At 58.5% G+C, this 24,403-nt stretch overlaps 2 protein-coding genes across 5 annotated transcripts in view; both read right to left on the bottom strand.

Annotated features, from left to right (window-relative positions):
• Nucleotides 1-1,111: 1,111 nt before the first annotated feature.
• NUDT14 (nudix hydrolase 14) lies at nt 1,112-6,730 on the bottom strand. Its single transcript, XM_075531126.1, has 5 exons — nt 6,581-6,730; nt 4,169-4,212; nt 3,734-3,798; nt 3,402-3,642; nt 1,112-1,396 (listed from the first exon to the last, which is right to left on the bottom strand). Exons 1-5 carry the CDS (start codon nt 6,659-6,661, stop codon nt 1,126-1,128), a joined length of 702 nt encoding a protein of 233 aa, XP_075387241.1. The 5' UTR covers nt 6,662-6,730; the 3' UTR covers nt 1,112-1,125.
• A 10,451-nt stretch (nt 6,731-17,181) lies between these two features.
• The window catches only part of BRF1 (BRF1 general transcription factor IIIB subunit), a 54,659-nt gene continuing 47,437 nt past the window's right edge, over nt 17,182-24,403 (bottom strand). Inside the window, exon 18 of one of the 4 annotated variants that reach the window (XM_075531258.1) lies at nt 17,182-24,340. In XM_075531258.1, the coding sequence (XP_075387373.1) occupies nt 24,303-24,340 (38 nt within the window). In that variant the 3' untranslated portion in view covers nt 17,182-24,302. The remainder of the gene's footprint in view (nt 24,341-24,403) is intronic. The other 3 variants (XM_075531257.1, XM_075531261.1, XM_075531259.1) reach the window with 3 other exon arrangements.

The raw sequence follows: 24,403 nt of genomic DNA, 5'->3' as shown, positions 1-24,403 counted from the left end.
CCTGGCTGGGATCCCAGGACACCCCACCTGGCTCCTGGCTGGTATTTGCATACAGGTGGTGCTGCTCCTGTGGGCTGACCGCCACCCTCCTTCCTGGAGTGGCCTTGACAGCTAAACCCAGGGCTGGCCACTGCACCCCTCAGTGCTGCTGCTCCCGTGCTCAGCCACCAACACATCCCCAGCCAGGGCTGTCAGGGCCCCTGGACCTCCATGAGTGGACACTCATACAAGGTTTGCTGCTGAGATCAGTAGTAGGACCGGGGGACCTCAGTCTCCCATACAGAGTCCCCTATCGGGCAATGGCCCTGCCTCTGCCTGCATTAGCAGAGGACCAAGTCAAGGTTGTAACAACAGCCCTGGTCACTCGGAGGCAGCATGCCCATTCCAGGGCTGAGCCCATTCCCCCCCGAGGTCCCTTAGAGGGATTCGGGGACTCTGGAAAGGGGCCTTCCTGAACCACAGGGAGGTCTCTACCACCACTGCACTGGTCCCAAGGGGCACCCTGGAGGGCCTTGCCCCCAGAAACCTCCCTGAAACCACAGCCTCTAGGGCAGGTCAGAGGGTCTGGTGCACATGACAGTGGCCAACAATACCTACCAAACAGCCTGGGCCGGCAGGGGCAGCACAGGAGAGCTGGCAGGTCGAGCCTGCCACCACCATCCCTGCAGTCCAGCCCGGGCCTTAGGGCACTTGCCAGGAGCTGGTCAAGTACTTGGTGACCAGGGCACAGGGGTCCTGAAGGGGTCTCCAGCCTGCTTTAGACCAAGGTGGGAACCCCGCCTCTCTGAAATATAGCATGTTCCCACCAACCCCAGTGACCTACTGCCCAGCAGGCCCAGGCCAGGCCTTCCAGGCCCCTTTCTTGAACACCTTCCTTGCCTATATAGGAAGCCTGCCCCACCTGTGCCCCCAGCCCCTGCTCCTATGGGTTGCCATCCTAGTTGGCCCTGTCCTGGGCTCTGCTGGCTGTTCCCAGGCCTACAATAGGGGCTTCTGCTCCATGGAACTGGGGAGAGGCATCCTTCCATAGTGCTTCCCTCAGAAGGCCTCACCATTCCCCAGCCCTCCCTGACTCCCCTAGTACCAGAGCTCAGACCAGCAGGTACAGGCATGGCTGCACAGCCTTTATTGGGTCTGCTGGTCAGTGGGCAGGGTGGTACTGGGCCCCATGCTAGGGGCCATGTGGCTGAGGAGCCAGACAACACCAAAGATGACGCCAAGGGTCTTGGGAGTGTCAGGATCATCTGCAAAGGCCTGGGCGCTGTCCAGGGGCAGGTGTACAACTTCTATGAGCTCACCCTCTTCTGCCAGGCCCCCGCCCAGGCCGGCTTGCTGGGCATCTGTCACCTCCGCGAAGAACATGGTCTGGTTAGAGCCAGTCAGCCCCACACCAGACCTACAGGAGAAGACAACAGTTCAGCCATCCACAGCAGCCTTCCCCCAACTCCTCATATCCCCACCCCCAGTGCACAAACCCCCCATACAGCGTGGGCTAAACTTGGGAAGGGGATGGGTGAAAGCATTGTAGAGATGTAATTAAGGGCACGAATCAGTTGATTGTAGGTTAGTCAAATGGGTGGGCCTGACATCAAATGAGTTTTAGAGCTGGTAGAAGCCGGAGAGATTCTTGTGCTGGCCTTGTTGAGAGAGGGCCCATGAGGGGGGCCTCTTGGCAAGAACTCACAGCCTCCAGGCACTAGGGTCCCTAATTAACAGCCAGAAAAGTAACAAGAGCCAGTCACACATGTATTGGGAATTAGTTATACCACCGTGCCTTGGTAGTGGGATTGTAGCCCCGCTGACACGTGGCCCCAACATGCTGCCCACAGAGGCTGCTGAGACAGGAAGGGGCGCTGGAACCATGTGCTGCCCAATGATGGGTGGGCACTGACGGGTACAGGTTCGACCAGGTGTCCCACCTGCACCCTGTGGGCCTGGCTAGCTGAGCAGTGGGACAAACCAGAGAGTTCCCCACATAGTCCTGCACCCTGCATGCACCCAGTGGGCCATGGATGGGGCTAGACCAGCTGACTGCAGCATATGTAGGCTGGAGGGCCCACGGCTCAGGAATGGACGCAGTGTAAGGGAGTCCCCTGTTCAGTGGGCGGTGGCCCCAGTCCAGACTGACTTCACCCCAGCTGCTTCCTCGGCCGCCTCCAGCCCCTTATCTCCTACTGACCCCTTCCTGATGGCCCGTTTCCGGAGGCGCCCACGGCCTGTGCCTTTGATGGTGGCAGCAGTCTGTGGCTTCCAGGCCCTGTTTCCGCTGCCTCGTGAAGGACGAGCCCAACAGGGCCCTGGGCACTGCCTTCTCCTAGCCTTGTTCCCGCAGTGCAAGCACATGCACACACATACCTGGCCCTCCAAGGATGCCTCAGCCTCCTTGTCACCTGACCTTGTCACCTGGGACAGTGAGTGAGTGAGCTGCTGCCCGACCCCACCACACACACTCGTCATACACTCCTCATTAGCTTGCAAGTCTGAGCTGGCTGCTCCCAGTCCCCATGGTTCCCCAGTGCCCTCAAACTGGCCATAGCCCTGCCTGCACAACCTCTGCCCCCCACAGGACACTGTCAGGACTGGTCCCAGGCCCCCCTCCTGCCAGAGACCCCCAGGCCCTTCTGGAGCCAGCCTGCATCTATCCTTGGCCTAGGGCCCCTGGCAGACCACTGGCCAGTACTCAGGGTACCACTCAGACCACTGAAGTCTGTGTACTGCCCTCCCCAGACTCAGAGCTCAGGGCTGCAAACCCTGCCTTCCAGATGGGGCTCCCGGGGCAAAGGTCACCCCAAACCTCCTGCAGCTGCTGAGGCAGAAGGATCAGACCCAGGGATGAGAGAGAGGCCCTGTGCCGGGAAACACCCTCTCACTGCCACCCCAACAGTCCCAGGCAGGATGGCATCCCTTAGTCCACACCCTCTGTGCTGGGAAGGCAGACCCAGCCAGTGGGGTCCCAAGGGCTAGAATAGGCTCTGGTGAGGCAGCCCCCAAACCTGGCTCCCCCTCACGAGCCCAGAGCTGCAGCCTCTCCTGCCGGGGCCAGCTCAGCCCCCATTCCTGAGAGTCTGAGACCAGCGCTGACTCACCCCCACCCCCACCCCCACCCCAGCATGTAATCCCACAGGAATTGCAGGCACCTGTCGGTAACAGCTGCCCCGGGAGTCAGCCCCACGTGGCTGGGGGCCGCAGGGTGGGGGCATGGGGCCCAGCCTGCTCCCAAACAAGCCCTGGGAGCCCCAGTTCCGGCCTGGCTTCCTGGAGATGCCACCCACCCTCCCAACCCCATAGTCAAAGAGACATCTGTCTGCCAGCACAGCCCAGGGACAGGGCGCTCACTCCTGGCTGGCCGACTGGACATGCCCTGGGCCACTTGCAGCAGCCTGCAGGTCCAGCCAGCCCACCTGTATGTGGCGACCCGGCGCAGGTCGGATGGGGTCAGTCGATAGCCGCACTCCTCCCAGGCCTCCTTGCAGGCCACCTCTTCCAGTGAGAGCCCTGGCTGGTCCACCAGGCCTGCGCATAGCTCGTATGTCACACCTGCGGAGCCAGGCAAGGCAGGCTGCAGACCCCGAGGAGGCGTGTCCTGGTCCACCGCTGCTAGGGACCCTGGGAAGAGACGCTCAGCCTCGCCAGCATACACAGCTGGGAGGAGAGCATGCACATGACCACCGGCCACCCAGGCCTCAGGCCTTGGGGACCAAGGGACCAGCTAGTGACCCTGGGGCAACCTCACCTGGCCGGAACTGCTTCACCAACACCACGCTCCTCTTGGAGACGTTGTACAAGAGGACGGCCACACTGTGGGGAGGGAGCCGCTCAATAGACACAGCCCTGTGCTCAGGGCCCTCCCTCCCCAGCCCACGCCCTGAGAAAGGTGGGCCCCTGGCTCTGACAGGGAAACTGAGGCCAGATCCCAGATAACAGGAGGTAACTGGGGTGGGATGAAGGGCACAGGGTAGGTGACAGCAGTGGAGCCTAGATGATGACTGATGGGACATGTGACCCCTGCTGGCCAGCTGTTCACTGCTAGCTCCCAGGGGCCTGCCCACCACTGTGGCCCAGCCTGCAGGCCTCAGGGCTACCAAGGCCAGAGGTCTGGAGACTGTGAGGGGCTTTCTCCTCTGGGTCTTCTGTGCCCCTGGGCTGCCAGGCCAGGCTGTGCCCTCACCTGTCGTGCGTCTTCATGAAGTCCCAAGACTTCTGGGTGCCGTTCTGAAAGAGGTGTGACAGCAGTCAGGCAGGTGGCTCCAGGTGGACAGGAATCCAGGGGCCCAACGACCGGACAGCCCATGCTGCACCGGCTCCAGATCCACTGGGTGTGGCAGCAGGGGGCACTCGGTGGGGGACACCCTGGGCTGAGCCGAGGCTGGGCAGGGTGCCAGGGTATCCTAGGCAGGGTACTACAGGGCACGGGGTGAAGCAGGCTGTCAGTTGTCACCAAGTGAGACCCACCACCTGCCAGGAATGCCAAGCAGCCTACCTGCAAGAGCACCAGCTCTAGTATGGTAGGTCCCAACCGCTGGGAGACCACTCACAGCCGGCACTCCACGGATGCTACTGGGAGTCTGGGGGCCGGGGATCCCAACATGTCTATGGCCTCTGCACAGGCTGCTGAAGCCCATGCAAAAGGCTCGCCTCTAACCTAGGGCCCCTGCCCTGGTGGGCTCCCAAGGCCTGCACAGCGAACTCCAAGGGAACTTAGGGGCAGGGGGCAGGGGCCAGTCCACTGGGTGCTACAGCACGCAGAGGTATGAGGGGCCTGCCAGCTGGGCCCCATCCCAGAGGGCAGACTCAGGGCTACATGGGGCAGGGGCCATCCTGTCTGCCTCCATCCCTCCTCAGGGGCCCACCCCCAGTTGCAGCCCATCTGCCACCCAGTCACGTGACAGCCCAAGGCTAGGGGAGCAGCTGGCTCAACCACAGGCTCTGTCCAGGTGGGGGAGGGGCCAGGCATTTCTGCACCTGGGCCTGAGCAGTGGGTCCTGAAGAGGCAGTTGCACTGGGGGCCCAGGGTGGGCTTCCCGGAGGCGGCAGTTGCCTCGGCCCCATAACAGCAAGGAGGGACAGCTGGGTGTCAGGATGCAGGTGGCCATACTGATCTGAGCTTGACCAGGACGCAGTAGCCTCTAGGCAAGGCGGACGGCAGCCTCGGTTTCCATGGGGGGCTGGTATCCCCAAGCACCCAGGTCATAGTGCCCGCAGGCCATTGTGAGGCACTACCCAGCAGGCAAGCTTATGCCTGCCTAACATCCACCTGCTGTGGGGCCAGCCACCTCCAGGACGGGCCCATGTAAGCTGACCCCACGCTCATGTCCTGTACCTGTGGTCCAGCCTGATGGGAGGGGGACGGTGTGGAGCAGGGCTAGGGTGCGAGCACGGGAACACACGAACACGCGCGCGCGCGCGCGCGCACACACACACACACACACACACACACAACCGAGCAGACCTTCCTTTGTCCATCCACCAGGTGCCCCCACTCAGCAGCCCTGCCACCACAGCCTGTAGCCACTTACTGTCAAATGATAGCTCCCATCCAGACCAGTGCAGACCCGCCAGCAGCCCAAAGCTCCTAGAGGGCTGTGGTGAGCCGCCCCGCCCCTCCCAGCGCCCCAAGAACCCCAGGCCCTCCAGGGCTGTGCAGCCAACCAGCAATCCCACGCCCACCAGGCTCCCCGCCCCTTGGCCCCCCTAGACCAGCTGTAAACCTGGACTCAGGGGGCATGAAAACCTGTTCTCCCAGGCCGCAGGAGCACAGGCACAGGAAGTGGGGGAGGGGAGACTGGGGCCAGGGGCGGGGCTTCAGCAGGAGCTGTCCAGAGGCTGGGTACTGGAGAGGCACTACAGACACGGAACAGTGACCCCTTCCTGAGGGCGCGCTCCAGCGGACCACGGTGCGGGAGCCCCAGCTCCGAACATAAAAGGGGGACAGCAAGATGTGAGTGTGAAGCCCACCAGACCCTCACTCCACCCCTGCTCAGGAGGTGGGACGCCGGGCTCCTATCCTGCGTGGGGAGAGGGAAGAGGTTCCACGCCCTGGGTCACCCAGGTCTGTGCGCTCGCCACGGGCTCCTGACCCAGCTCTCAGGGACTGGCAGCGTGGGCGGCTGAGGGGAGGCAGACGGTACTTCCCATGGACCAGGAGGAAGCCCACTTCACTGGCCCCCACGACCAGCCCTCCTCCCTCCTGCCATCTATCGACTCCTTCGAGTCACAGCAACGAGGGCACCGCCTCTGAGAAGCCCTCCCTGACCCCTGTCCGGGATGCCAGGTCAATCATACAACGCCAAGGCACGGGGCACAGAGAAGGCTGGCTGGGCAAACCAGCTTGAAGGATGGGCGGCTCTGGGACCCCGAGGGCAAAGGCGGAGTCAGGGGCGGAGGCCGGCGCTCGACCGGGCGGGGCGCCGGACGCGGGGTGGGGCGGGGCAGGCAGCGGGGGGCGGGGCCTCCTGGGCGGGCCCAGCGGGGGCGGGCCGGCCAAGTAGGGGCGGGGCCTCAAGGACGTCGTGGGGGCAGGGGGTAAGGGCGGCGGGGGGGGCGGGGCGGGAACGGAAGGCCCGCGGCTGCGCGGGCTCACCTGGCGGTAGTGCAGCGTCAGCGGCCGCAGGTACGGCGAGTCGGTGCAGCGGCCCACGGCCACGCCCTCGATCCTGTCCATGGCGCCCGGGGCCGAGCCGGGCGGACGCGGAGCCCGGAGAAGGGGAAGCTGCCAGCAGCCGGCGCGAACGACCTGTGGCCTCTGGGCATGCGCGGCGCAAGTGTGGCGGCGCGGCGCGCGCAGGTCGTGTCGTACCTCGGTGAGCCACGCAGGTGGAGCCGCCCAGGGCCCTCGACTGGATGCCTTGGGGAGTTGCGTCCGGGGCGTGACCATAACGCGTGGTGGCCCGGTCAGGTGGACTTGGGCTGCGAGTTGGGGACTGGACTCGGGTCTGCGGGGCCTCCACGAGGACAAGGGAGTGGACATGAGGGGCTTTGAGGCCGCGGTGGTAGGAACGCCTGGTGGGAAAGGGGCGGGGGCGGGCACCGGCACCGCTGCTCCCCAGGGACATGTGAAAGTCATTTGCTATTTAGAAACCGGGCCCTGTGGCTGGTGAGAGCCCCTGCCGGGCCGCCAAGCCCCAGTTCCAGAGCTGTGGCAGACCCCTGTGGGGCTGAAGCCGCCAGCTTTCCTGGGGACAGATATCCAGGTGTCCCCACAGCAAGGCGGCGGCGCCCCAGAACGGCAGCTTGTGGCCCAGGCAGAGCTGTAGGCCTGTGGGTCAGGGAGGAAGTGCCAGGCCTGCCCAGTCTGAGGAGGGGGTGCTCAGTGGGCACTGGAAAGATAGACTAGCCATGGCCCTCATAACTCAGAAGGGCACTGCCCTCCCACCCCTGGCCAGGCCACACAGGTCGGTGGCTAGAGCACCATCCTGAGTTACCTGCTCCCAAAAGCTGTGCTGAAGGCCTAACCCCAGCACTGTGGCCACCCCTTTTCTGGAAATGGGGTCTTGCAGACTTAATCAAGTGACAGGGAAGTCACACTGTGTTGGGGCAGGTCCTCACCCAATGGCATGCCCTTACTCCCTAATGTGTCAGAGCTGCTATCAGGGACAAGGTATTGAAACATACCTCAGCCAGGAGCTAACAGTAACCCTTTCTTTCCCCTCCTGGCAAGTGGCACTGTGGGCTAGGTGTCGCTGTTAATCACAAGGTCAGTGGTTCAGAGCACCTGCTGTTCCTTGGGAGAAGACAGGGCCACTGCTCACACAGAGTGACGGTCTTAGGAACCCTCTTGCGGGTCAGCTTTGGTTGGATAGCCGAGGATTTGGGCTTGGGGTTCCTTCCTCGCAACCTGTTTCTTTCAATCCTTCCTCCTGGGAATGCAGCCCGTGGCAGCCCGCGAGAAGGGGCCAGCCGAGCCTGCTCTTGAAGACAGTAGCAAACCTCCAGCTGTCCCTGGCATCGAAGAACTTAGATAAGGAAGAAGTGGAGGGAAGCAGGCCAGCCTGGGCCACATTTAGAAGCCAGAGATCTAACTAGCCACTTCCTGGCTGTGAATCAGTCCTGCCTATTTGTGTCCACTCCTGGAAATCTGTTAGTAATTCTTAATACCCTCGTACCCTGCAGTGTAGTTCGGCTTGCTCCTTGATCAGCCAAAGTGAATGAAACCCAAGGAGACCTGGCTAGCTCACGCTAATAAGGCTTGGGAAATTTGACCATCCCTGAGATATCTTGGTTCTGGCATCCAGAACTGTGAGCAAACAGTCTTCCATTGTGTGACATCCCCACTTTGAGGTCCACGGTTACAGGCAGCAAAGGACTTGCTTAGCATCCACCCAGAACTTGTGCCCCTTCTTCTCCCCCCCTTCCCCCACAGGCTGAGCACAGATCTCTTCCTGCCTGTGACCTGAAAATGGCAAGTCTGGTGGCAGGGGATAGGGTGGGAGACACACACACACACACACACACACACACACACACACACCCCACACCCCCCCCTTCCCTGGACTCCTCACTCTGCCCCTTGGTGGGCAATGTGGAATTATTCAGTGTGACTTCTGTCCTTGTCTCTCATACTCCAAGAAATGATGGGCTGGGCCGTGCAAATTGGGTGTACACAGCACTGATGAAGGGTGTTGATCAGTTTTGCTGTTCCCCTGGGTCTCTGAAGAAGCAGGCACAGTGGGCCCTGTGGCCCTCAAGGAAGAAGGGTGTTGGTGACTGCACAAATCTCCGTAAGATTGACCAGTTAAACTGCTACGGGACATTAACCTTGCCGTTCCTCTCCCTTTGGGCCCACGTTAAGCTTGTTCTAGTGTTTGACATTTCCTGCTTTCTTTCCATTTGAGGCTTTTTCCTGTTTTGTTATTCTTGTCAGTTTTTTATTTGGTTTGGTTGTGGTGTTTTCAGAGGTTTTTCTGTGTAGGAAATCCAGGAGGTAAATCTGTAGAGACGGTAACTGCATTGTTGGTTTCTGGGGGTATGGCAGGGGGTGCTACAAGGGAAATGGGGAGTTAATAACAATGAGGGTAAGAAAGAAGGAAATGTTCTACAATTGATTGTGGTGATGATTGTACACCTCCTCTTAAGGTGATTCAACTATTGAATTGTATTATTGTGAATTATATGCCAATAAAACTTGTCTTTAAAGGCAACCCGGTTTAAACATGAGTGATTTCGATATTTAGTGTTGCTTAACAAAGTGCTCTTAAACACCAAACCCTTATTCTGGTGGTGAAAACGTGGGCTCAGTTTACCCTGGTGTCACTGGCTTTGTGTCCCCAGTGATGGACACATGTAGGGGCTGCAATCCTCCTCACGGCCTGATGAGCCAGAGGGCTTGGGGGACATGCATGATGGGTAGCAAGAGACCTCAGCTCTATGCCTGTCTGTTCTGCTACTAAAACCATATCAATGTTTTTAAGTAGGAAAATCTCATTATATTCTCATTAAATGAAATCAATAAAAATTGTGAAAGACGGAGAGCTGGATGGGTTCCGTTGTACTTTTAAAATTACATATGCACAGAAAAATGAAGGCTTGTAAAATGAAGTCTAGGTGGTTGGTTGTGGACGATTATTTTTGTTTTTCTCTCTTTGACCTTTAGTCGGGCTCCAGTAGACTCAGCTTTCCTTCCAACAAATTTCCTACTGGTCTCTCCTTCCACACTTCCCGTCTCCCGAGCTCACTCACACTCGCCCCGCCGGCTTCAGAGGGCGTCTCTGCCCTCTCTGCGCGGATGTGGTCTCTCAGACCACAGAGGATGTTACAGTTGGGTTTTTCCTGCTCCAGACTCATTGTCTGGGTTTCCTTTGATTCCAGAATGAGGAAAGGCCACCCTTGTATTCTGAGTCTTAGATCAGAGGCTCTGGTTCTGTGTGGTTGAGAACCTGGTTAGACCTCGCTGTGAGGTTCAGCCATCCCTAGGTGGGGATCCCCCAAACCTGGAGGGGTAAGGGGTTGTGTGTGTGCACGCACATTTCTCTGAAACCTTGTATCTCCTAGGAGGACCCTTCTGCATAACCGTCCTACCAAACTCCCCCCAGCGCACCCCCCTCCTACCCACCACAGCCCCACGAAGGTTCTTCCTTGGCCTGGTGCCTCGAGAAGGTGGCACTCAGAGAGTCAAGCCCATTTCCAAGCGCCCCCTTCTCCCCAGCACTGCTCAGCTAGCTGCATGGCTGCTGTCTTCATGTCTGGGTGGGCAGGTGCCTCTCTGGGGTAAGGGGTCACTTATACGTGGCTTCCTTCTCATGGTCTGTAACTCCCACCAAATGACAGTGTGGGATTGTGCGAATGAGGTGCTTGTCGCCTACCTGGGAGTGAACAGCTTGCAAATACTACACAGATTTGGGTGGAACCTGCAAATAAGTTGTATGAGACCCTACGGAGGGGTGGGTCAGCTCTGCTGTCCATCAGGCTTAAAGCGAGCCACCCCAGAGCCAGGAAGGGAACTTCGTGTCCACAGAGAAGAGGTGACCTGAGTAGAAACTTGACCTTTGGACACAGTTCCTTCACAAGGCCCTCACATCTCCCAGGGACAGAGCTGTGACGAGGATGGGAGATGTGGCAGCAGGGTCCAGCGTGCAAGGACACAGCGGCTGGTCCATTCACAGAGCTCTAGAGCAGCAGTAGGCTTGCCACACACACATCCCCCTGGGGGTGGGGGACAGCATGCCCTGGGCGCCTATCTGCCTGCAGCGCTAAGGAGTTTGTCACACTTGCCTGGGCAGGGCAGAGGCCAGGCCACGGGGCTCAGGGGCTGAAGGAGAGCCCACCTGTGGTGTGACCATACCTTCAGCACTTCCACAGCCATGAATGTGGCCCATGTGCCCCGCAGAGAGGACTCAGGAGGGTGGCTCATGTCGAGGGTGGAGGTGGGTCTGACCTCAGCCTCCTGGGAATCAGGTGAAGGTGGTGGTGGTTGTACAGACGATGACTCACTGTTTCTCGTGGAGTGAGAGGCCAGACACTCACCATGCCTTTAGTTTGTTGTTCTGTTTGTCTCTCCCTCCCTCCCCCGTTCTCCCTGTGTGTGTGTCCCTGCCTGTGCGTCTGTCTCCTCTCTCTGCCAGCTCTGGGGAAGGCCCTTGCCCCTTTTGGCTTCTGCCCTTAGGCCACCTTCCTGGGGTTGGCATCTTTCCCCTAATCTCTTAACTCCTTTAACCTCATGTCTCTAAAGAGCTTGATTTAAGACATAATGTACACTTATCCCATCCAGGACACAAAGCACTCTCAATGGTCTGCGAAGCCGATCCAAAGCTACCACACAGTGGCTTTAAAGAACAGACTTTACTTTCTCCCAGTTCAGGAGACTCGAAGCCGAATCCAGGGCCTGGCTTGGGAGAAGGCTCACTTTCTGTCTGCCTGAGACAGGGTCCACTCAGCTTTTGTTGCCACACCCCCGCTCCGTGGCACCCTGCACACTGAGACGGCTGCCCATTACTGCTGTCAGGCCCTTTGGTTGGCACCACTTCTCAGGACACAAGCTCGATTAGGCTCAGGCCCCACCCTACATCAGCATGACCCCGCTGTTGCCGGCAGGACAGATGACATCCACAGGGTTAGGGTCCCAACCCCTGTTCTAAGGACATAGTCATCAACAGACACCACTGACTAAGAAGTTAGAGTGGAATGTCTTACACACATGAAATGCATGATTCATTTGAGAATGATCACAAAATAGGCATGCAGGTGGCAGTGTGAGAAATCGTTGGTTTCCAGGGCCTGTAATGCTGCCTGGCAACCTGATTCAGAGCTCATCCCAGAATCAGCCTCAGAAGGTACAAAACAAGTGCTGACAGTTGACCCCAAACCACCCCCAGACTTTGTGGCAATGGTTTCCATTTTCTGATCCCTTTTCACACCTCTGTGTAGGCCCCTGCATCAGGCTGGGTAGACGAGAAACAAATTGATAGACACACACGTAGATAAGGAAGAGCTTTATATAGCGAAAACACCCCATATTGAGAAAACAGCCCAGTCCAAGATGAAACCCATAAGTCCAATATTAGCTCATATGCCTGATACCAGTCTATAAATTCCTCTTCAGACTCACGAAGCATATGCAATGATGCCAGTGGGTGGAAAGTCTTGTGGATCCAGTGGTGATGGAAGCATCGCAATGCTGGCACGAGTCTCTACATGGCTCCTCGGCTCTGGCTCCATCAGCGTAGCTCCATATGGCTTGTCAACAGGAATGTGTCCCAGGGGAGAGTGTGGGTCTGGCCTCCAGTGAGCTATTTATCGCCTTGGTACCTCCAAATAAGGTCATCAAGCCGCGTCCTGATTGACAGGCTATGCTCCACCCCTTCACAAGTTGACAGGAAATTATGTAACTGCCACAGCCACCAAACTGTCCACCTGTTGTTTTGACGAAGTTAGGGCAGTTCAGCCTTTTGTGCCCACTGAGGTTTTAGGAGAGCTGAATAGAGCTGCTGCCCAGCCCCGACCGCTGCATGTGTGTGTGTGTGTGTGTGTGTGTGTGTGTGTGTGTGTGTGTGTGTTAGGGGTAGGGGAGGGGCTGGTAAGCCTTTCTGCTCCTAGGCTTACCAGTCTTCTCCAGCAATCAAGTGTGGGCCGAAGTAGGCACTCCTGGGTCACTGCCTGGAGGGGGGACCAGCTGCCTTCCCCCGCCACCCCTGGTGACTCTCTTTCTGGAGTGCCTTCCTCAGATTCCAGGGTCCGTGTTTCTTCATTTCCCTCCTGTTTTGGTGGCGCGCATGCCCATGCTGTAGCATGCTAGGAAAGGCGCAATTGCCCTCTGGGGGCTTTATTCCAGATTCGTGCTTGAGCGGTAGCTTGGCTGGGAATAGGGTTCTGGGTCTGAAATCACTTCAGAGCGTAGCAGGTGGTGCTTCATTGCCTCTTCATCTCCGGTGTGACTGCTTCCGTCTCCCCCATTCTGGGGTACCTTTGGGGCCCCATGTCCATCCGTTTGCAGAATAGTCTGTTTGCATGGCAGAGTGTGCACTCTCAGTGGTCTGGGCTGCCGGCATCACATCTTTGGGAAGGCCCAACTGTCTGCCAAGAGGAGCTGAACTCTTCCCACCTGGACCTGGAGCTGTTGGGTCGATTGTCAGCAGTTGCTGTGCACCTTCTGAGGCTGCATTTTTAGACGCCCGGGTGTTAATGGTCTCACTCTGCTGATTCTCGGCTTGGGGGCTGCGTACACCTGACCCGAGTGGTTCTCAGTCCCCTGCCATGCTTGTGGAAGCTGGGCAGGGGACGTGAGCAGAGCCATTGCTGCATTTGAGCCATGCTGCTGGTGGTGGCGGCTGAAAGCACCTGGACTGCAGCTGGGGTCTCCTTAGAAGCTAGGGAGGCAAGACTTGGTCTCGAGTCTTTTAGACATCACGTCCTGATGGAGGGGTCAGGATATTGTGCTTGGCAGAGCTTCAGCAAAAAGACCCTCCAGGGATGAACTGGGGCCGGGGCTGCAACAATGGGCCCCAACATTACAGTGCTGTGGGCAGGGTGCAGCCCAGGCAGTGTTCTGTTGTGCATGGAGACCGAATGGGTGGTACTGAGCAACTGGTTGGCCCACAACTATCCAGTGCCCCTCTTTGCCCTTCATGATGTTTGTGTTAGTCTGGGTACACTAGAAAAATAAATCCATAGACACTTGTGCATAAAAAAGAGTTTTATATACAAGAGCAGTTGAATATTGAGGAAACATCCCAGTCCAGTCCAGATCAAATCCATATGTCCGACCAATCAGTAGAGTCCTCTTCAGACTCACAAAACACATGCAACGATGCTGAATGCAGGAAGATCACAGGCCAGTGGGTAGGAAGTCTTGTGGACCCAGTGGCATTGTAAGCATCTGTGTTGGCAGGGGTCTCCTTGTGGCTTCTCTGGCTCCAGCAGTCTTGCTCCATCAGCCCCTCTCCATGCGTCTTCTCCACCAGATGTCTTGCAGAGAGTGAGCCTGTGTCCTGCCTCCAGCAAACTGTTGATCTCCTTAGCACCTCCAAATGAGGTCATCAAGCTACAACCTGATTGACCCCTTCAATTAGAATCCTCTAATTGACACCAGATTATGTAACTACCACAGCCAACCCTTGTCAATTTGACACTTCCACATAATAAGATCTTATCTGTACCTAATAGAATAAGCCTAAAATACATACCATTCAGAAATGTGCCACCCTCATTTAAATATAACATTCTATCAGTGAACAAAACAAAAATATTCTATTCTTATGTGAACTCCTATATCTTAATCCAATAACCCTATGAATATATTCCCCCACCTATGAAAGTTTGTAAACCAACCACTTCGTGCCTTTATTTTGTGTATCCAATTCAAAAAGGGCATTTTGGAGATCCATTGCTGGGCCCTGGGGAATTTTTTCTCCTATCCATGCTGAGGCTTTGATGTTTGATCAGTGACTTCAGTGTGTATGAATTGTCATGGAAGTTCTTGTGTCAGCTGTGTCACGTCCTGTTTGAAACTCCATGCTCTCCATCCTGACAGTCTGTTGGACCTGTCCCTCAAAAGTGACGTCTTCTTTGGGTGGTGGCACATAGCTAAGACTTCTAGCACTGCCTGCCTTCCTATAGAACAGGAGCCCTGGTGGCATTGTGTTGGTGATTTGGGCTGCTAAATCACAGGTCAGTAGTTCAAAATCACTAACTGCTCCTTGGGAGAAAAAGGAGGCTTTCTACTTCTGTTAAAACTAGTTTCAGAAACCCCTGGGAAACCCAGAGAGATAGTTCTATTCTGCCCTGTAGGGTGGCTACACTACCCACCTGCTCTCAACAGATGTCTCTGGCTTCAAGCCGGCAGCAGTGAGACCCCTGCTCTGAATCCTGCTGCCATTCTGGGCCCCAGGAGGGGTGGGCGTAGCAGGCATGCTGTGAATCCACAGTCTCAGAAACTTCTGTACTGTGGGAAAGGCTTACCCCCTCCCCCCACGCTGTGTTCCTGCCACTGGCAGGGGGGGGGGCCTATGGGTCCAATCACCTCAATCCTTGTGGGTTCCAGCCTGTGGTTGTGACAGCCTGCTCCCCCCCCTGCCCCCCATCCCTCCAGGCGCCCCTTGGTCTAGAAGGAAGCACTTAGGGCAGGAGCCTGAGAGCCATGCACACTCAGCCGGCCCCCCCGGAAGGTGCTGGCCCTGGAACAATGCCCTCCATGGACTAGGCTCACTCTCGCTAGGGAAACCCTCCACTTAGAGAATGGCGCTTCCTGCGTTTGTAGTGGTGGTGGAGTGATTCATTCCGCCCCCTCACAGGGCTAAGGGTCCCCCAAGGGTCCAGCGGGGGTAGGGGGAGAACAGGGCTGGGAGGCTCTGGGGGTCAGCGGGGAGCCGCAGGCAGGGGTGGTCAGAGCGCAGAGGATCAGTAGGTGGCCACAGTCCTGCAGCACCCCTGCTCATGGGCAGGCTGGGCTAGGGGCAGCCTGGAGGCTGACAGTGGGGGGGGGGGTTGTGTGTGTGTGTGTGTGTGTCTGGACTGAGCTGGGTAGGGGGCTGGAAGGCTCTCCTAAGTTCTAACTCCTTGGGAAGAGCTATGAGGGGTGGGCTCTGGGGAGGGGATGTGTGAAGGCAGGCACACCTGGGTCCGGCCCTTGGCCACACCCATGGGCTCCCCTATGCAGTCATGGTCTCTGGGTTCCTTCCCAGGGCATGCTGGGAGAATCCCTTTGCTGTGGTCCAGCGCCCATCACCAGCTCTGGTTTTCAGCCTCAGATCTCTAGCTGCCCTGCCTGCTGCCCTTGGCCTGCCGCCACCTGGGTGCTCTAGTGCTTGGTGTCCCCTGGGTCCCTGGCTGCGGCTCACCAGACCAACCCTGTCCCAAGGCTCATGCCTTATTCCATCACCCAGGAAGTGCCTGCACGCCCCTTCAGACTCAAGCCAGAAGTAGTTCATCCTGCTTTGGGGACGCACAGCCTGCTGGAGTATCCCTGCCTCCCAGAGCTCCCCTCTTCCCAGGACCAGTGCTGAGCCCCCCAGCCCCACCGCTCATCTGGCTCTCAGGAACACGAGGGGGCAAGTTACAGCCAGGCCTTGCTTGGTGCCCTACCTCACCCAGTGGCTCCTCATGGTCCTGGGATGGGGCCTTTCTGGATGCCCTGCTTCCGGCCCAGCTCCAGACAATCCCATGTGCTCAGCAGGCTCTTATATGTCTGCAAATGGTCTTCCATCTGGACCCAGAGTTGAGTGGTGGGAGGAACCTCCCTAGGCCCATGGAGCAGAACGGGGGGTGGGGGGTGGTAGGGTACCCGTAATGGGTGCTGAGGGAAGTGCTCAGCCCATGGGCTGTGGGGTGGCAGGGAAGTGGGAGGTCTCAGTGCACCCATCCCGCAGACCCTCCCTTCAGCTACTGGGGGGACCATGTACCCTGTCTCCTAGACTCTTTGCACCATGGTGGACTCACAGGTTCTGTCCTTGGCAGTTGGGGGCAGAGGTTACCAGTCAGGTTACACTCCTGCAGTGGGGTCCTGATCGCATCTGAGAGAGGCCCTACCATAGACTCCTGAGGGAGAAGGCAACGCGACAAGAGGCCAACTGGAATATCCAAAGGTGAGGTCCCCAGAGTGGTGGCACATCTTCTGCTAGAATGGGCTCCATGGGGGCAGGGCAGGCGAGGTGCAGTGTTAGCACCTGACTGAGGCTGGGCAATTAGGGTACTGCCCTGGGTGTGACGCTGGGGGTGGGGTAGGAGGCTAGAGGGAGGGAGATCGTCTATTGGGGCATGGTGGCACACAGAGGGACAGGGAATTTTTAGGGATAGATTTTTAGGGGCATTTTTCGGGGCAGGGGCAGGTGTGAGAGAGCAGAGGGGTGGGTTGGGGTTGGGTGGGGGACAGAGCTCTCATACTGTATGAGGCGGTGGGTCTGGGTTTCCACGTTCTTGCCCTGTTTGAAGTGGTCATTCCATGTCACGAGAGAGGGTGGTGGGGACAACTCCTGCGACCCTGTGCAGGGTCCCCAGTACACTCCCCAGCTCCAGGGAGGGGATGTCCTGGCTCTTACCGCCCACCTTTCAGATTGAGCCACCGAGACCTGCCCAGACGTCTGGGACTCTAACCTCTGACTCCCACCCGGCGGGAAACCCAGGGCAGCCCTCTTTCTCTCCCCCCACCCCCCCACGCCCCCGTGGGGCTCCTGGCCTGGCCTCCGCGCGTCTGGCCTGGCCGAGGCTCCGTGCGTTTCCTGCCCACCGCCCCAGCTTGGTTCCTGCAGGAAGTGGCCGCCTCCTGAACAAAGACGCCGGCGGACAATGGCCATTGAATTGGGCCGGGGCCCTCGGCGCGGGGGCAGGCCACCAGCTGCCCATGCTGATAAGACCCGAGCGGAGGCCAGGCCCCCGCCTAGCCCGCGGGGGCCAATGGGGAGCCGGCGACCGCCCCGCACTGCGCTCGGGGCCCAATTCCAGGGCACAGAGGTGTGGGCCCTGCCCACGCATAGGAGGGGGTCGCTGCGCTTTGCAAAGTGCTCAGGAGTTCGCCCCTCCTCCCCCACCACGTCACGGAGGAGCAAGACGTCAGCGCTTTGTTGGTCGTCCTTTGCATTCACCGCAGCACTGCCCGACCAGAGTGTGCTGGGCGTGGCAGCAGCCATCTCCGCAGGCTCCTCAGGCCACCTGTGCCGCTCACCTGTGCAGGGTCTCCAGTACACTCCCATTAGGGGCTCACCCCTCCTGAGGTCCCCAACCCAAACAGCCAAAGGAGGCCCCACCCACGTGGAGTACTGAGTCTGCGCACGTGGACACCCCACTATCCCCAGGGGCTCTGGCAGGGAGCAGGTTGGAACTGGCCACCAGAAGGGATGTTGTGTGTGAAGGTCCCAGTACCTGTCTGTCCAGGATTGGGAATTGGAGGGGGGGGCGGGGCAGGATAAGCCCCAATTTTTAGCACAGATCTAAACCCTTCAAAAGTTCTGTGCCAGCTTCCTAATGGGCAATGCTTTTGTCAGCCCACCATACTGAGGGCCCCCCTCATTTCTAGTGCTGGCCGTTCCTGATGAGGGGTATGGATGGACCCAGTCTGGTTGTGCATCTAAGTCTGGCAGGCTGGCCTGAGGTGGTTCCTGGTCTATCTGGAGTTCCTTGCCAATACCACTGTTCAAATGGCCACTTACTCTCCTATATTCATGGTCCAGCTCTCACATGCCGATGAGGCAATTGAAAAGATTATGGCTTAGGTCAGGTGCTCTTAGTCTTCAAAGTGGCTCTCTGCACTTTCCACTTCAGTGAGGTCTGTGCAGCAGGTTTGGAAGACCTGTACACTGGGGTGAGCTGAGCCATGCTCTTCTTCCCTGGTATACTCAGCTTCCTGGCTGGGCAGGGTGTGAAGAGCATCTCAGGTTGAGGTAGCCCTGTCTTCCATTCAGCCAACACTTCCTGGTGTCACCCTCCCCAATCCCTGGAGGACACTGTGCTTGGAGAGCTGGGGTGTCAGCAAGAGATGTATGCCAAAGTGCCTGTGACAATGATGCCCTGAAATCGAGGCAGACTCCTGGACTCCAGCAGGGCATGCTGCCCGGTATGGCCACCCTTGCAGCTACTGTTACGCTTGAACCCATTGGACTAGGGAAGGTCAGGAAGGCCCCTGGTCAGAACTGTCACTACTGCTCACCGTCACCTGGTCTATCCCAGCACAGCTGTGGCTGGGTAGTTGTGGACTTCTGCAGAAGACAATGGTGTTACACTTTCTGGTGTTTCAGTTACAGTAATTAAAGGGGAAAAAATCAAAGGCTTCCACTCAATTGTAATTCAATGTAGAAAGATTTTACGAAACAATTTTTTCGTATGCATATAATCTAAGAAATATATTTACGTAATTTACATCTATATACATATTATTCTAGTTAAATGGATAAACATTACTAAGGATTCTCTATGGTCTGGTCCAGAGGATGCCCCTTGGGGATGACACACCAGCTGTAGCACCAGGATCAGGCCCAAGCTTCCGGACAGGGTGTACACACCATCCTCAAGCCCACCTACCTCCTGAGCTGGGCCTGCCCTCCATCAGAACCCCGGTCTTTGCCTGAACTAGCCTGGCTGCCACCCATCCTGCAGCTGTGCTGTCATGAACAGCTCAGTGGCCACAGACACTCAAGGCCAAGGGGTAGATGTCCCTGCAGAGCACAGCCAAGGGCAGGGCTGACTTCCCACCCCTGCCTAGAAGTAGCTCTTGACCCTTCTTGCAGCCAGCATGCCTCAGATCTGTAGCACTGGGCACCACTATGGTGACTCCTGGAGCCTGCACAGAGGCCTCACAGGGTGCCTGGCCCAATTTCAGCTCCATCTGGCATGTGACTGAGCCCCTCCCGCAGGCAGCACGGCCGTTTCCAGCTTCATCCTGCTGCCCATCAACCACCTCTCCCTCCATGTCTGGCTTATCATCCCCCCAGCAGCCAGCAGGGCTGAGGCACGTTGTGCACATTCCCTTCAATGCTTGGGTCCCCCAGGGCCAAGAACACCCCCACCTCCAAAGTCTCACTCTTGCTTCTCACCTGGGACTGGCATCACCTCAGTAAGAAGCAAACCTCACCACACTCAGGGTCACCAGAGGGACCCGGCCAGTTTACCCCCCTCCCACACTCCAATTATAAAGCTCTAGCTGCCCTACCTCATGCCCCTTTCCCCATTCCCCCTTGCCTCCAATAAGCTTCTGAGCTTCAAGGCCGGCCTATTCCTCCTCTAGGCACTCCCCACCTCCTGTGGGGCCCTGCTGTCATCATGTTCCACTTGGGGCGAACGTCTTGATCTTTCATGGGACCCTCTGCAAGAACCCACCCCTTGTTCACTGCATCCTGGCCTAGGGGCCTAAGGATAGAAGTTGGGGAGGAAGAGGAACCCCTCCCTGCGCCCGGCAACACCCCATGTGGACGAAGGATGGGTGGGAGATGAAGGGTGCCCTGCTGTGCTCCCTGCAAGGGAAAGCCATGCCTTGCTCTCCCAGGCACCAGCCCGCGTGGGGGGTGGGGCGCTCCATGTGCACACACAGGTGCACAGGCGCTGCACTGCTCCAGGGTGCTGTCAGATCTAGTCCAGGGCGTACCCAGCTTCCACGCCCGCCCCGCCCTCCCACCACGTCTACTAGGTACCTGAACGGATTCCTGTGTCAGTCCCCTCAACGTCTAGCCTACCCTGAAATGCCCACTGCACTTTCTGTGGGGAGCCCTCCTGCTGCCTCAGGCTGCGGCTGTTCTGCAAGACCCAAAAGAACTTGGGCCTGCAGCCACTGCCTGTATTCTGCTGGCCCGTTAAGCTGATCCCATATTGAGCCCTACCCTCTGGCCTCAAGCTGGGCTTCTCTGTGATGCCCAGACTGCTGGTCACCTGAGCCTTGTAAGGAAGGACCTGGCAAACACCCCACCCTGAACCCAGCATGCTGGCAGCAGGGCTCTTGGGCTACCAAGGCAAGACGCTGTCCGCTGCCCCACATGTGGTCCTCCCTGGCCTGGCTTGACCTAGCTTAGCTGCCCATCTGTAATCAAGACCCACCCTCACAACTCCTGCTCAGCAGGCTCCTGCTCGCCTCTTCCAGGTAGACTGCTGCCCCCCACCTGGAGGAAGGTGCAAAGTCAGGTCAGTGGTAGGTGAGGGCCAGGTCAAGCTGTGGCCACCACGTGGGTTGAGAGCAAAGTTCGGGGCACCACCAGGGTCCCTGCCCTTGCTCATTGTAAGGGGACAATGACTTCCTCTCCCAACAGGAAAACCATCAAGAGCCTCCCTTTTGCCTTTGAAGGGCCTGGGTAGCCTTGGACCCTGCCCTGTGGCCCCCACCCCTGGCCAGTCTGGCCTGGGCCCAGCCCCCTCCAGGGACCAGCCAGGCACGTAGATTCACATGGCAAGATGGCACAGGCTGGTTAAGGCGGCCTTGTACAGCGAGCCCGGAAGGGTGAGGGCTTGGGAGGTGCGGGGAGGGAGGCTGAGCAGCTTCCGCGGTGGGGGGTGGGGCAGGGGGAAGGAAAGGTCCTTCCCTACCACAGCCCACTGCCATCACGGCCCTTCTGTGTCCACAAAGAGGCATCGTGCTACTGCAGCAGTGGGTCCCAATGGGTGCTGGCAGCTCAGAGGACACCTGGGCTGGTGCGGGGCCTAGGCAGGACCCCAGGGGGCAGCTCTCGGAAACAGCTGCCTTCCCCACAAGTCCTCGGGTACCCCTGCCGGTCTGAGTGGGCTGGGGGTGAGGTCCCCCCAGGGTAAGATCCAGGAGGATTCTCTAGGGCCACAGGGCATGGGAGGTGTCTTGGGCTAGAGGGGTGATGCATGGTAGGGGCAGGTCTTTGGGTGCCAGGCATCTGGGCAGCCCAGGTGAGGCAGAGGACTTGGATCTGGTCTACACAGTCTGCTGGGTGAGCAAGTCCTCAGGCCCCTCGAGGGACTGTGGGAAGCAGAGGTTTGCACGGGGTGCACCTTCCCTCTCAGCGGGTGTGGAACAGCTGTAGCTCGCACCCAGAACGATCCAGAACTTGGGATTAAAAAGTGAATGCAAGGCTGTCACCTCACAGGGCAGGTCTGGCCAGGGTCAAAAAGAGGCCATGCTGAGGGCAGACCCCACCCCTCATGCTACATGAACCGCCATGGGCTTGTCCAGGGGTACCTGTACCCCTGAAAAGGTAAAGTGGAGACCCTCCAGGTGGTGCTTCACACACATGGTGCCTGCGGGCCCAGCCTGAGTAAGTGGTGTGTGTAGGTTCGGAGACAGGGTACCTCAGACCCCAGACGGGGACCCTAGGTTGAGTGGGCAAGCTGGTCCAGGGGATGACCTCCCTCCCAGGTGGGTCTAGAGAGCTCTTAAAGGTCATGGAACACTCAGCTCCGGGCCAGCTGAGCAGCCTTCCACCACTGCAGGTTGGGAACACAGGGCTCGGGGGCTGGGGAAAGCAGAGGGCAAAAAGGGTGCCAGGTTCCTGGCCCTCCAGGGTGGGACAGTGCTGCCCTCTAGAGGTCAGGGCCTAGAAGGCCCAGGTGCCTGTGGGGACAGTGGGCAAGAGACAGAAGGAGCCTTAGGCTTGGCCTTAGGCCTGTCCAGCATATGTCCCTTATGTGGCCTTATTTGGACCCTACTGTGGGTGGCATGAGGGGTCAGCAGGAGGCTTCATGGAGCTGAGTAGACAGGGAAGCTGGGGGCCAGTTCTCCTTGTTCGGGCTGCTCCATGTGGACAGGGCTCCACACTGGCTCGGCCCATGCCTCTAGGCCGACTGGCACCCATGGGTTGAGTGAGGCCACAGTGAACAGCAGGACTGTGTTTAGAGGAGCCCAGCGGGTCAGACACTGAGAGAAATGACCACGGAAGGAGCTGACCCTCTCAGGGCCCCCCAGCCCGACTCCAGTGGGCCATTATATATACCCTGGTGGACACACCCCAGGAGCAGGTCCTAGGTGTCTATGTGGGGCTGGCAGCTGTGTCCTCGAGGAGCCCCTCTGCCCTGCCTCCATTCCTACCCAGAGTCCTTTCCAGAGGTGGACACATACTCTGGCAAGGGCCTAGATGCCCCTTGGGTGGGCAGCTGGCACCTGGCTTCCTAAGAGCACTGGAGTAGCTTGGCAGGCCCGCCTGGGAACAGCCGGCAGGTACTGTGGACCCAACCGCCCATCCTACCTAGTGCAGGGGCTCCACCCCATAGAGGCGGAGGCTGGGAGGGGCTCTGGGAAGGACTGGTGGCCTGGGATTTGTTCTACAAGGACAGCTGAGAGGCAGGGTCATAATGGGGTGGCCCAGAGGGCTGGGACTTTCCCTCCATTCAGGGCTGCCTACATGGGCAAAGGTCAAAACAGAGGTGCTGAACTCATCCACTCCCAGCAGGCTCCTCTGTGGCTGGGGTTGTCCTTCACACAAGAGGGAGGCTTGCAGGTACAGCCCAAACCCACCTGTGTGCCCCGGGGACACCCATGTCCAAGGACAGTGTTCTCACAGGTCTACACCCACCTCTCTGTCCAGACCCCTAGGTATCGGGTCAGGTCACTTCATCTCCCTAGGGTCTGAGACAGGGTGCCCACTGTCTTCCCAAATTCACCCTGTGACGATGCCCCTGATGGGACTCCCCTGGAGCATCCATGCTGATGGCCTCAGGCTCCTGGCCCAGAGGGGGGGGTCCCTGCTCTGCACAGCCTGCCCTTACCTCCACCTGGAGGGCCCTCAGACACAGCACAAATGCCTCATCCAGCCACTGAAGCTGCTGAGACAAAGCCCAGGGTATACCTGACCTGCTCCCCGGACTCCCCAAATCCAATGCAGCCAGGTACACTCCCTTCCAGTGCCCAGCCTGCTCTCCCACATGGCTTGCCTCCATGCCTGAGCCTGACCTCCCCCCACATAGATGTCTCCTTTGTCACCACCATGCCCATCCCTGCTCCTGGAGCTTATCCATCTGTATTTGTTCATCTGCTCCATGTCCCTGCCCAAGAGTGGGGTGTACTCTGCCCCTCTTGACTGTACCTACTTAAGCCACCTTGGGGTCCCAGGACACAGGAGCAGCATAACACCCCTTTCAGAGAGCCCAGGCTGTGCCAGAGCTGGACTGAACACTCGGCATTGGCAGCGGTGAGCAGAGACAGCCCTACAGGAAGGCCTACAAGGGGGTGAGGGTCTGAGGGCTTAACCTGGAGGGAGGTAGCTGCCTCCACCATCATGGCCCACCTGACCACTGATCACCACAGATCAGCCTGCCCAGAGCCTCCCAGGAGCTTTGTGGCCCACTGGCCACAGGTGCAGGTACAGGGACTAGGCATCCAAAAGGAACACGACCTCTCCACCAGGGCCAGTTGCCCCACTGGCACAGAAGCTCCTTGCTCCCTTCCCTGGGCTCCCACCCAGAGCCGGGATCTAGGCTCAGGCTACCCTCCAGAGACAGGGAGCCTGGTTCTAGGAGGTCAGAAGCATATCCCCTGGCTGTACGGCTGAGCCAGCATAGGCTGTACAGGGCAACCTCCAGTGGGGATGTGCTGACTCTGCCAGCCAAGACAGACCTGGCATCTCTCCATGCTCCTGGGGCAGCACTTGTATCGGGGCCCAGGGACAGTGTCAGTCACCTGTTTTGGGGCCCCTACCGGTGGTAATCAGTGACCATAGGCAGGGCTAAGCCGGCGCCCAGGCAGGCTGCCTGGCCTGAGTGACCACACAAAAGAAGTGCCAGTCCAGCTTCGTGCTGGGTGGAAGCAGCCCTACATTGTTCCAAACATGATCCAACAGCAAAGTCCCATGTGGGTGGGCGGTGGGCGGGCAGATGCCCCTCTCATCACCAAGTCTCTTGCCGGCCCTGCCTGTGAGCCGAGGCTGCCTTGTCGGACATCCAGGGGGCTGAGGGCCATGTCCACTGCTAGAGGTGGCCTGGCCACCATGAGGGGCCCCAAGTCAGTAGCCATCGTCATCGTCACCATCACAGCCATAATCTGCAAAGCATGGGGGACAGTCACACAGGGTGAAGGCCCCCTTTCCCTCCCCACTCCTCTTTC

This window comes from Tenrec ecaudatus, chromosome 14 (assembly GCF_050624435.1).
Source record: "Tenrec ecaudatus isolate mTenEca1 chromosome 14, mTenEca1.hap1, whole genome shotgun sequence".
NCBI classification, from domain to species: domain Eukaryota; kingdom Metazoa; phylum Chordata; class Mammalia; order Afrosoricida; family Tenrecidae; genus Tenrec; species Tenrec ecaudatus.
The sequence above is the reverse complement of the archived record's forward strand: the minus strand, read 5'-3'. Positions and strand labels throughout refer to the sequence as shown.

Coding starts and splice junctions, on each gene's coding strand:
- NUDT14 (XM_075531126.1), bottom strand. CDS start 6,661: ATGGACAGGATCGAGGGCGTGGCCGTGGGCCGCTGCACCGACTCGCCG. Junction 4,213..6,580: donor TGACGCTGCACTACCGCCAG/GTGAGCCCGCGC, acceptor CACCTCTTTCAG/AACGGCACCCAGAAGTCTTG. Junction 3,643..3,733: donor GGTGAAGCAGTTCCGGCCAG/GTGAGGTTGCCC, acceptor CTCTCCTCCCAG/CTGTGTATGCTGGCGAGGCT.